The 13,273-nt window shown below is 43.3% G+C and overlaps 1 protein-coding gene across 2 annotated transcripts in view; it reads left to right on the plus strand.

Annotated features, from left to right (window-relative positions):
• The first annotated feature begins 910 nt into the window (after positions 1 to 910).
• Positions 911 to 13,273, plus strand: part of hipk3b (homeodomain interacting protein kinase 3b) — a 46,236-nt gene continuing 33,873 nt past the window's right edge. Inside the window, exons 1-3 of one of the 2 annotated variants that reach the window (XM_048262442.1) lie at positions 911 to 1,292; positions 6,845 to 7,249; positions 7,361 to 8,180. In XM_048262442.1, coding sequence (XP_048118399.1) covers positions 1,217 to 1,292; positions 6,845 to 7,249; positions 7,361 to 8,180 — 1,301 coding nt within the window. In that variant the 5' untranslated portion in view covers positions 911 to 1,216. Of the gene's footprint in view, positions 1,293 to 6,844; positions 7,250 to 7,360; positions 8,181 to 13,273 lie in introns of those variants that run through there. The other variant, XM_048262441.1, reaches the window with a different exon arrangement.

The following is a 13,273-nucleotide window of genomic DNA, read 5'->3' on the forward strand; positions in this document are numbered from 1 at the left end:
GGCTTTATCTGAGTGTGCCTGCCACTGTCAGGCTGAATTGTCAGCTGAAGCAATGCAGAGGCCACTTATCTCCTCTATTAAAAATAGCTTTTGAAAAAGCCTCCACAAGAGTCTCCAGTGATTCAGAGGGATCTTACTCCCAATAGATGTAAGAAGCGAGGAGGGAAAGTAACTATAAGGGAGTGTAAAACTTTCCCGGAAGATTACACTTTTTGTTTGATTTTGATACTGTAAAATACTATGTATGTCAGTTTCAAACTTGCAACTGCTTTGCAATAACCAATTGTTATGGGTTAACCATGATTTCCATTAATGGTCATCTTTGTATGAGGTGGAGTGTCATGTCTGAAACTTTACCATAATATGTTTTCCTAATGATAAGAACAAAACGATACATGTAAAAGGATGCAGCACATGTACAGTGCTAAACGTGGATTCCACTTGGCTCCTGTGACTTTTTCACAAGAAGGAAAATTACAGTTAATTAGCCTACATATAAAAACATCAAACAGACATAGGCCTAATTGTAACCCCTGTTTATATCCTGAAATTCAGTGAAAATCATTGTTGACCTCTACTTTGAATGCCTTTCCTTGAGAATGCATAGGCTGTAGAATAATTGCTAAGATGCTTGATAACTAATTGTACATCCACTGTTTTGTAGGCTACCTCCACTGTTTATTACATATCTGACATGACTAGCCTGTTATTTTCCCTAAAAAAAATCCTCAAAGTATCTACTAAAAGTTCCAGACAGAACTCCTTATTCTAAAGACCTTTTATTCGTCTATTTTAAAATTTCCTACCCAGCACATGGGCGTGAAACTTGAGAGTACTTTTCCAGAGGATTTGGATAGTCGGTCGATTGCTTAGGTCTATGTGCATACCATTGTCTCACATCACAAACATTTCTCACACAGCCGAGACCAAAGAGAGAGTAGGGATATGTTAGCTGTTGACAGAGCGGGCGGAACGCACGGACGGTGAATAGGGGCTTGTCTACCCCTTCCAGAAAATGGGCTTATCTGCCCTTTTAACCAAAAGAATAACTTGAACCTCACAGCTACGTCCTGGACCAAGTTTGATGACATAATCTGCTTATATGCTGTTGTTATTTTGAACTTTAAAATGTGGGAGATGGTGGTGTTGTCGATAGCGAGGTCTCCTCTCCTGTTGTCCAGGACAAGATGGCAGCAGTGCAGCAGGCAGACTGTGCATGGTATGGGTACCTTGTAAGTCCATAACATGTTCGGAGAGGCCTTGGATTCTATCATCTGTTACTCTATATGAAGGTAAGGTATTTACTGGCTTTAATGGAATAATCACATTGCTTGTTTTGACATTTTAACAGCTATTTGACCAACTTACTTATGTGACAAGACCAAAACTATCTCCACTGAGGGCAGTAACATACTGCTAGCCAGCTAACAGTATCAACAATGAGCTAACGTTAACTGGATAAAATGTTAAATGTTCGTTTAATAGCTGCATTCGGTTGGTTCAAGACAAATAGCTGTAATCATGGTGGTGTTCGTCTTTTTACGTTAAATTGACTTATCGCCGTGATGTCTCTCATAAGTTAAAGTAACAACTGACATACACTAACGGCGTTCCGCAAAATCCTAAACTAATGTTAACGTTAGCTGTCCAACATGCAATTTTGGCAATTTGGTTATAGCCGTCAATAGAGCCGAAATTACCAAAGTTATTCGGAAAAGCAACATATTTTTTTTGTTTCAACGATACTAATTACTTTGAATATATTGTTTTTGTTTTTAGTGTAATGTCAGGGCTGGGCACAACGTCGCCAGCCAACCTTTTTAATTCACGTTACCTCGAACTTCTGCTTCATACGTTCCTTTTCAATGACCTCGGTAAAAATAAAACAACGCAACGTAGCTTGGTCATATTGTATTAGCTAGTTTGCTAAATAGCTATTGCTGCGTATGTAGGCTTTATTTTGCCTCGTTTCATCTGGCATGGTGTACGATGTAGTCTCGGGTCAGATGGAATCCCTAAAGCTCACTAATGTTAGTTTGAATAAAATAGCGACTCGACTGGGTAACGTTAGCAGCGTGTAACGTTAACGTTAAATGCATTGCACCATTTCCCTCTTCGCAGACGGTAATTAGATTCCAAGTTAGCTATTTGCTAGATAGTTAAGCTGACAACACCCATGGCCTGGCTTCTGTTTTCTTTTCCATTAACGTCACAGAAATCTTGTAGTTAGCGCACTATAGTCTAAGATCATTACAGACTCCAATAATGGTATGGTATTGACTTGCTTGCCATTACTTCTTATTTGTTAGCCATGTAGGATAACCTGCAAAAAATAATTTGGATGCTTGTCTAACATATCCTGCAAGTTCATTCCATTTCTGTTTACATCTGGTGGTCCTAATTCCTCGCTGCGCTGGAGTGAACATGGAAATGGCGAGACGGCAGTTTCAGAAGAATGAGCGCATTTAGAAGCTGGAAGTTAAATAGAAGTCACACGATAGCACCAGTACGCTGGCTGTTTCAGTTGTGCATAGGCTGATATAATTCCTGTCAGCCAAATCTTCTGGTCTTTGTCACTGTCGAAAGTGACGTTAGTCTGCTCAGTAGAAGTGATACCAGTTGATTGTGTCAGTCTTCTTGCCATCACACTCTAGAACTATTGTTGAGAACTGCATAGATATAAAAGTATTCAGAGCCACAAATATTCCACGCCACCACAATTAACACGGCCATCAACAAGACAAGGCTAGTGACATGCGGTCCTCTGGCTTTTATATGAAATGCAAAACATGACTATTCATTGCCACTTCTGTTCTGTGGTCTTGCACAGAATTTGTCCACTGTGCTGTGGGCAGTTATTGCCTCATTGTCTCAAGTTCACCTCTTCCACGTTTAAAAGAAGGCAAACAAGCTCAAGTGTTTAAGTAAGAACACATTCTGCAACTGTATAGGGCCTTTTCTTGCTCATATTTTGGCATAATTGTGACTTCATCCACTGAATCCTGCTGCCATTGCAGAAGAAGAAATGGTTAGAGTGTGTCTAAAATGTTGTATTCAGAGCCAGAGTTGTCTTGAGAATGCCGTTTTCATAGGAGATAGTGAATTCCTCAGCATTTTAGTGTGTTCAACAACACAAATCTTTTATCAGACATTTAACTTCTTTTTGTCTGACAGTAAGAAAGAATGTGTTGCAGTAATTGTCAGTTCCCCCCATAATTACATGCTATGGATGGGCAAATTGGCTATCTGCATTATAACATGGGCGCAATATCATTGTTTTCCTGTTATCTCTGCTACCGATTTGCACACTGCGTCACCAGGCTATATTGATCTTATTGACCCAGCGTGCCATCAATTTGTTTTACATTTCCTTGTAAGTGGGCCATGCCTTCTGCTGTTGGCTGTGTAGTAGCCTTCGTTTAGTCATTAATCTTTTTCTCTACTTTTTTCAGTTGTTTTTTTTCTTACTCACAAGACCCTTCTGTTCTCTTAGAGTCAGTTGCATACCACTTTTTAAGCCCCCCCCCCCAGCTAAATACTTCCTGGTTTTAACATCATCCATACCATATCAACATTTTAGCTGTAATCCTCGTTTATTTATTCATATCACTAAATTCATTAACAGAATAGGGATCTGAACAGTAGGCCTAATGTTTTTGCATGGCTACTTCATATGCTGCTTGCTTTGAAAATTTGATAGTGTTCTTGTTGTGTTATAGATGCTGAGTGGTGGCCTATAGGGGAACTATTCTTTCCTTTTCATAGTAGTCCATAACATTTTGGATGGCGTCAAGGGATGAGTGTGTGACCATGGCAGTATGACTAGTTTGAATCCAGATCTCTGTGTGGGCGCAACTTCAGGCAGTGAGTTTTTCCCTTGGAATTTCCCTTTGCCTAGTGTGGTAAGTTTGGGCTCAACCAGATACAGATGAAGCTAGTAGGCTATAACTCTAAACTGCAGATAAATTGTGCTCTTCTGGGTTTGTAGTTTATCCATATGCAGACTATATTAATCTGAAGTTCCATTATTGATGATGACAGCCAGGCCGAGTCGGTTGTGAAGATGTTTGGCAAGGTTTAAGAAGACTGGCATTTTTTTTTAACTTGGTAACACTGGGATGTCACCTGATGTTATGGGGTGGACAGCTTTTTATGACGACGTCTTATTGTCGAATAAAAATCCAAAACATGTCAATTTATACTACTATGGGAGCTTATCCGATTCTCTTCAAATGTTTTATTTGAGTGTTTTCTCCAGACCTCATCTTGGTATTGTCCATAAAAAAGGCTTGTTTTTTTTCTGAGTGGCCTTACAGCCACTTCCTGTTTTGTTTTCCCTTGTGTTTACTGCAGAACAGTTTGGGTACTTTTTGACCTGCCACATATAACATGGCTTCTGCGTAGACATGGTTTGGCACATAGCAACATCCTTATACACACAGGCAAATTAAAATAGTTCTGTGGACAGAAAGCAATCCTTAATTACACTACTGGTATGTTTAATTGGGTTGTTGGGCAATGTCTGAAATGAAATCTGGAACACACAGAGTGACAGATCTGGAGTCAACCCATTTGAAGACACTGTATCTTTCATAGTCTTGGGCCTTCTGTTGTCGCTCAGTGCGAGGTGTGAGCTATTCATTGTCACACATTAGGTGAAAGGACAGAGAATAGGTTGTTTGTTTTTTCCTTTGAAAGCCAGCTGTGTCCACTCGCATAATGAGTGGAGGGGCATTTGGTCATTTGTCAAGCGCATGATTTGGATACGGTAGGGTGAGGGGTCAGTAGGTATAGCAGTAGTATAGCATCGTAGCTGTTAAAATTGTGTAGCTCCTAGTCAAGTAACTTGACTCCACAGAAGGAGTCTCCTTGACTAGTGGGGGAGTATCATGCTACAGACGGTAATAATAGCAGGCTCTGCAGCTGCCACTTTGTTGGCTTAGCTAAATTAAAGGGCCAAAACACCCAAGGCCCCATCCTAGTGGCCTCCTGTTGCCATTCGAGACAAAACGTGTCTGTTGGAGGATGCGGCCCCACAGGTGCGTACTTGTGACCATTGGAAAAAGGTGTTACCTGATTGGACATGTGTTGGGTTGTGTTAATCGCATTTGGTTTGCCAGGGTGTAATTGTAGCATTGCCCTCAAACCTATTTTTTAAGTTGAAGGTGTCATTAATGCTGTACTCTCTAACTTATATTTCTAACGTTCAAATTTGAACTGGAAACATTATGGGCCACCATTGTGATCAGTCACAAGCTATGTGGTTAACAACCTTTATCATGCTATTTCCCTACATGTGAAGTCTGTGTCTAACTAGCCTTGGTTTTCACTCATACTGTTATCTGTTATGGACACCATTGTTATGTTTATTTCCATTGGGTTGTGACAACACGTCAGTCCAGTGTGATTGACTGGAGTTATTGGACTTCCTGAGACTTACTATGACTCGCCCAGATCAGTTGCACTGTAGGATCAGTTGCTGCTGAGCTATAGTATTATTGATAGTGTTTGTGTCATTGTTTTCTCTCTTGTTTGAAGCTAGTGCTGGTGCACAGGGCAACCAAGTAGCACACTAAACTGCTATAGCCAAACGTGTAGCCTAGGGGTTGTTTTGTGTCCAGGGGGATTTGCATTCAGACCGTCTCTTCTGTGTGTGACCGTAATGTTGACGCCACTTTTCTTTTTCTTTTAAATGTGGCACCTGGCAAAACGGACGTGGAGTAGTATGTCCTAGGCATAGCAAGGTGTTTTAATTTTTTAATTTTTTATTTTTTCCTCAGATACCAAGTAGTGATTTAAGAATACATGTTATAAGGAAACCTCCAATGTTGGCCTGAATATTATTTTTCTTCCATGCTAAAATCATGCCATGCTGTTAAATTAAAAGGAGGGTTCTCAATTGTGAATTTTGTGCAGAGCTAGGTGCCTCGCATAGGTGACCACACTCCACTGTCTTGGGTTCATTTTGGCTGAGACTCGACCCCAGGATGAGGCATGCAGAGCTTTCTAAATCTGTCCTCCTGAATACCCGTGTTGATTAAAGTTGAAGAGCCAGCAGGGCCTTAGCGCTTTTGATATCACTGGAAGAGCTCCAGAGAAAAGGAACTAGGTCAGCTGTTTCAGCAGGGCCAATGGACAGCCACTGATAAGGTCAGTGTGCCAGGGCTGAAGAAACAATGCAAAAAGACACAAGAAAAGTCCACATTTTAATTCATTTGCTAGACGTATAGGGAGGGTATTTTTTGGAGATGTTCTGCTCTTGGCTCTTTCTGACTGCCTGTTTGTTAGTTATTGTAGTTGGATATTCAAGTAATTGTGGTTCAGATCTTCATTTCCAGGTAGAGTGTTTCTTCTTTGAATGACTTCAGGTCAGGCCAGGTCAAAGATGCTCTAATAGGAAGATGTGACACAAGGCTGATGGTGTTTATATTCTGCGTTTGATGGTATTTGTACTAATTTGAAAGATTGGTTTCCGAGGGAATGAGAAACTGGTGAGCCATCCATGGAGTGTTCTCACCTTTTCCTTAGGCCAGTTGCTGGAGTAGATGGTAAATGACTATAGAAAAGGGGTCCCCAGTGCAAGTTTGTCTCATTGCAGTTAACTGTTTTTGTGTTGGACTGACGCACACACACACACACACACACACACACACACACACACACTGTACACACACGTTGTGTTGACACAGATTGCATCCAGGGATATTGTTTGGTACTGAAATATGTTCATGCTAAATGCTATATGCTTTTTCAGGTAAGATATTACTGGTAAAGCTTTGTATTGAAGTTTGGAAAATTTGATAAACTAATCTTTTTTTCTTCTTCTTTCCTTCATTGTCCACAGGTATGGCCTCACAAGTCTTGGTCTACCCACCACATGTTTATCAAACTCAGACAAGTGCCTTTTGCAGTGTGAAGAAACTCAAAGTCGAGCCCAGCAACTGTGTGTACCATGAAAGAGCCTACCCACGGACTTATTTGAATGGTAGAACCCTTGGTATCGCTCATCCAACGAAACTCGCGCCTTTGTTTCAGTCAAGAGAAGCTGCGGGCGGCAGACCGCGCGGCGGGCAGGACTTTTCGTTGCAGACGGTTGCTGTGAGAGGTGTGCAGCGTGAGCAGCCTACGGCAGCAGCACAGCCCCAGAACAGGGGTGTCCCCTCGCAGGGAAAGGGGCCAGGGCATCAGGACAGGGGGAGCAGCAGTGGAGCTTCAGGGGGAGTCGGAGGGGGCAGGGGAGAGGGAAACAGCTGTAGAGGGGGAGTTACCGCTGAGGAAGCTAAAGGAGGAGGAGGAGGAGGAGGACAAGAAGGTGGTGGTGGAGAAGGTGGTGGTGGAGGAGGTGGTGGTGGTGGAGGAGGTGGTGGTGGTGGAGGAGGAGGAGGGGGCGAAGGGGACGGGGAAGATTGCGGAGGTTTGAATTTGGCAGAAAGCTTCCAGCGATGCGGACTGAAACGTAAAAGTGAGGAACTAGAGAACTTGGGGAGCGCCATGCAGATAGTGGAGGACCTGTCCATGTTGCCTGCGATGTTGCAAACGAATGTGGGAAACCCGGCGGCGGTGGCCGTTCCGGCGGCGGTAGCGGGAGCGCCCGCCAAGCAAGGGGCCGGGGGAGGAGACGGAGACTACCAGCTGGTACAGCACGAGGTGCTGTGCTCCATGAAGAACACGTACGAGGTTCTGGACTTCCTGGGCCGGGGCACCTTTGGCCAGGTGGTCAAGTGCTGGAAGAGGGGCACGAGCGAGGTGGTGGCGGTCAAGATCCTGAAGAACCACCCGTCGTACGCGCGGCAGGGCCAGATCGAGGTGAGCATCCTGGCCCGCCTGAGCGGCGAGAACGCCGACGAGCACAACCTGGTGCGAGCGCTGGAGTGCTTCCAGCACCGCAGCCACACCTGCCTGGTGTTCGAGATGCTGGAGCAGAACCTGTACGACTTCCTGAAGCAGAACAAGTTCAGCCCGCTGCCGCTGAAGGTGATCCGGCCCATCCTGCAGCAGGTGGCCACGGCCCTGAAGAAGCTGAAGGCCATGGGTCTGATTCACGCTGACCTTAAGCCGGAGAACATCATGTTGGTGGACCCTGTGCGGCAGCCCTACCGGGTGAAAGTGATAGACTTCGGCTCAGCCAGCCATGTCTCCAAAGCAGTATGCTCCACGTACCTCCAGTCGCGGTACTACAGGTATGGACTCTTTAAATCCTCTACATTCTAAAAATGCCGTCCCACTGACCCGTAGTCTATGAGATTAATGCACCATGAAAGGACACACACACACACACTAGGGCTGTAACGATACACCAACCTCACGATTCGGTTTTTATCACGATTTTTGACCCACGGTTCGATACGAATCTTTTTTTTTTTTAGACATTTTATTGAATAACATTTTAATAGTCTCCCTTAGAACACCAGAAAATTACAATATAATATATCTTTTATTTTATATCCTTTATATTTTTCTGAATGACTGATATTTATGACAGCACACTTTATTCAGATTAGCCTATAGCCTAGGCCTACTATTTTTTATTACAACTCTACCTCTTTAATTCAGCTGTCTGGTTGAAGCCTGGAAATGTTGTAAACAAAGTAGCATAGTTGGCTAGCTTAGCCTATCATAGTCTACTGATTGGACTGTTCAGTTTCCCCATGTGTGTTTAAGTTTCAAGATAATACTTGTTCTCCTTGGGACAGGCCCTTTTGGGAAACGTTGGTATTGAGATGATCAGTCAACTTCAATGCAAGAGTTTTAAACAAATATGTGATTATTTGCGATTCTGCCTTTTCACACCGCGACACAGTATCGTGGATATGAATGTCGCGATTTCGGGTTCGAATCGTATATCGTTACAGCCCTAACACACACACACACACACACACTCCTTCCAGCTTAGCGCCACCATGCTGTGTGTAAAGTTGCTCTGAACTAACAATTTGCTTAAATCAAAAGCTGAAATGTTTTTGAAAACATGCCCCTGTAAATAGTGACTTTGGTATTGCCCTGTGGAGTTGTTGGCATAGAAATGTCACTGGTGAAAAATGACATCCTGTCTACACACAAGGGCCACATACTAACCTGACAAAAGTTTGACCCCATGATGTTCGTGGCGGGGGGTAAGCCATTCATTTCTCCTGTTCATGGGAAAGGAAATGGTGTTCTGAAAACAGATGCTCACACAATGGACTTGAGAACTGGAAGCCAAAAAAAAAAGGGTACCAGTTGGTATGAGTCTGAAAATCTGAGTTGTGTAATTGTCTGTGCACATGAGAAGAGGGAAGGGTTCATATCTTGGGAGGAATGAGCAGGCTGAATTTTTTCAGCTGTGCGGTCCTGCGTGGTCTTGGCCAAATGGCACTCTCAACACTACCTTGAAAGCAGCCTCCTCACATGCCAGCATAGCATTGCATGTTTATGTTAACAGGAGTGCCGTGCTTCTGGCCCAGCAAATGGAAAACTCTGAGAAAGAATTACTCTTGGCGGCGATTTGAGGTTGTCTGCTGGTGTTTTTTTTTTTTTTCGTCTCGTGTTCAGAAAAAGGGGCCTGTGATGATATCAAGTGTTATGTAACTCCCCAGAAATGACCCACTTCATTGTTTGTGATTGTACCTCACTGAGAACTTTGCAGTGTGGTGAGAGTATTTACTTGGGTTCTGGACCTGCAGAGGGAGAGCTGCCCACTCCAGCGGTCCTACGGAGGGAGAACAACACATTGATCTCTGTGTGTTTTTTTTCTTCTTCTGTGACCGGAAGGCCTTCGACCATAAATAGAAATGACATGACTTTGCATGCTGTGTGACCAAACAGCCTATAGCCTTGTTCTAGGGCTGTTCTAGGGCCTTGCTTGAGTCCAACCCCAACTGGTTTTAATGTCTTCATTGTTCACTAACAAATAGTCCGAACTAGTACTTCTTCCCAGTTAGACAGAGACTCCATTTATGACATTACGTTACTGGCAAATGTGCAGTCTACTACACCATTGAATTGCTGCATTATGTGTTTAGCTTTCTATAGAAAAGACTGGCCTTGCTGAAATGGTATTGAAAGAGAGGAGTCGTTTAAGAAAATGAGTGTTAAAAGCTTGTTTGCCCAAACTTTCACAGTGTAAAGAACACACACAGCTTTTGGTTAGTTAGCTACGGCAGACTCAGTTCTGCAAACTCAGTGCCCTGGGTAGCAGCAAGTGGTGGCCAGTTGGCTTGGACAGACTGACAGTTGCGTTATTAATTTGTCACTCTGAGTGTTCCACTATTAATAGAAATGGTCTACCTATTTGACTGTAATGTGGCTCATTCTGAGACTAAAACAGAATTTTTAATGTAAGATGTGACCAAGTATTTCTTATTTTCACAGGGCTGTGGTTGGGTCTGTGTATTGAGTCCCAGTGGTTTTTATGAAGGTTGTATACAGATTCTGTAAAGGCCATATTTATAGTTTTTCTGCTGGCCTCTAGAGCATGCCTCTTAAATTGTCATGACAGCGAGGTTTATTTCCATTTAGTCGTGCGAAACATTAAATAGTCTCTGTCATTGCTTTTGGTTCTTGAGATCATGTAATATTATTCGGGGCTCTGTAGATTGCAGGTTGAGATTAGGGGCAATTAGACTACTTTTATTAGACTATCCAGGCTCTGGTCACATTAGACTATTAGGCCTGTTATGCTGCTACCTGTAGCCATCTGGCTTTTCCTGAGAGCACATTTTTCATTTTTCATCATGGCCCAGTTTTTTTCAACAACTAGTCCAGCTCTTTAAAGCTCTGTTGGATTTCTTGGATATTCAAGTGCAGCAATTCTATGAAGAGCTTTTTTTTTAAATCTTTGACATAGCTTTAAAGTGTTTCCTTTGGCTTTTTTTGTTGTGATCTGAACATGGATAGGTTATAGACCCTTTCATCAATAAAAACAAAAACAATGCTTGAACGTTCTATTTGGGCCCCAATCTACTTCCTCTGCTTTAAGATAACATATGGAATGTTAAAAAGGAAGTCTTGTGGGGCCAACTATGATGCTGATAATGGAACTCTCTTGAAAGGGTCCATAGCTTGGCTTAGCCGAGCTGAGCTGGGGTGGGTGGGTGAGCTTATGGACTTCTACTCCTGGGCCGTTCATGGAATCGCAGTACCCAACCTGGGTATTGATACGCCACGCTGGCCTGCAGCCCTTCTTAACATGCACAGATGAGCCGCTCTGCAGCAGGGGCATGACTGTCTCGTGACTTGCATACAGTGTCCTCCTTAGATACTCGGGAGACTCGGACACAAACAAACCCTCAGTGCCTTTCGAGTCACACAAGATGTCTGAACAGCAGCACCCTGTTTTGGTGCACTGACTGGGTGGAAAAGAATTCTGCTCTTGGCCAGTTTGAGTTTGTTTCTACCCTTCATGTTATTAATTTCACTCGGAGTTCGTGAGAAAGATTCAACCTATAGGCTGGGCCTGATGCTTATAGATATATTATGGCTGAATGGGAGCCCAGAAATATGGATTTCCCCTGGCATCTCAAAGGTTCTCATCTCATGCCTGTGAAATATAATGCGTCTCGTGCAGTGGAATTGTATCTTGTTCCTGTCTTCAAGTGGAGTCATGAAACTGAGTGGAGACATTTTTTAAGGGAATAGTTTTATTTTAAACATAGTTTTGTTCTCAGCTGAAAAGGCTGGTTAGAGGTGGTAAAGGCCACACATCTAATTTCATTTGTGAATATCAATAAATTATTGATGGATTAAAAAATTCAGTGTAGGACAGTCATATTCATGTTCATATTTGTCAGCTGGTTTGTCTCTGGCTGGTACAGCGAGCCCAGGTATCCATACCATATCAACCCTATCAAGTCTCTGTCTTCAGACTTAGTTTGTAACTTTTTAGTAGGTTTTTTGTTCAGGTTCTTTCTTTAGCCAAATGATGTATGATCTAATGAGCATTAACATTTTCCTATGGGTACAGCACAGCTGCAGTCCACCACACCCATACAGAAAGCTTCCTGTGTGGGAGTCCATCTGTAAGCCCTTTGGACTCCACTGGTTGCCACATAGAGACACGTTTGGCATCGTGGCGTGAGTCACCAGGCTAAAAATTGATTTGTGTCACCCCATTTAAAACCTCTTCAGCGTGTCTTTCAAGTCTGAGGCTGGAATCCGTAGCAGTACACCACACAAACTGGTGCCAAACCACTTTCATCAAGACGAGCAGTTTGCGGTCTCAAAAGAGTGCATCCATTGCAGCAGCTAAACATCTGAGTTTTTACAAGCTATCCATAAAGGTTCTATATTTACCATGTGTATCCCACAGGATTGCATATGCTCTCATAATAACTGGAGGGCAAGTACAAAAGGCCTTGCATTCCTGTTTGCCTGTGCCATTATTATTTTCCAACACATGGGACCAAAAACACACACACAAGCACATCCACAGCAGAGGGGGTTAGCATCTGCTATTTCCCTTGACACCCAGGGAATGTGATGGACGGCTACCCCACTATAGGTAGCACAGGTGCCTAATTCGTAGACCTTCTCGCTGCTGCCACTGAGATTAGATCCAGTTTGGGTCTGGCGTAGCCTCTCATGCCCCGTCTCTTCAGCGCCACCCTGTACCTCATTAGCTGGCACATTGGTGCGTGAGTGAGTGCCATGCACGACCACAGTGGCACAGTTCTGGCTACATTGATGGATGGCTGGTGCCCATGCCAAGAGGCCACCATTGCTGAGATGTATGTTTGCACAGCTCTCCAGCAGCCAAACGTTAAGAAAGATACTGTGTGGTACAGTATGTGTTTAGCCAGAACTCTTGGGGGGGTAAACAAGTGGCAGGGTACTTTCTGTAGCTGAACTCAAATTTCAAATTTTCTGAGCTGAACTCAAATTTACATGTTTGCTTGAAGCATTTGACCAGGCTGAAAGAGGCCTGCCAAGTTTTTTTTGCCTCTATGGCAAGTAGTGGCAAGTATGACTGCACAGCGCAACATTGCTGGCCTGGTAGTTGCTGGTGCTTTTCTAGTTAATCAGCCTCAACACATCAGCATAACTTGTATCTTTTAAATCTGTAGATACCAGAGGGTAGAGTCTTGGATACTGAGTAGGGCTCTGATTGTAGCGTAGGTACCAAAGGTAAGAAGGAACATCTGAGCTGTTTGATTACATTTTTTCCATGCAACCCACAGTACATTTGCTTAACATTTGAATGATTCATAGTACAGGTCCCTAGATGATCCCTTACGTAGGCCTTGTATGCAAAAGAAAGATTGTATCATTTCCCCTTATGTGCCAATTGTATGAGCAG

Source organism: Alosa alosa, chromosome 14, assembly GCF_017589495.1.
Source record: "Alosa alosa isolate M-15738 ecotype Scorff River chromosome 14, AALO_Geno_1.1, whole genome shotgun sequence".
NCBI lineage: Eukaryota > Metazoa > Chordata > Actinopteri > Clupeiformes > Clupeidae > Alosa > Alosa alosa.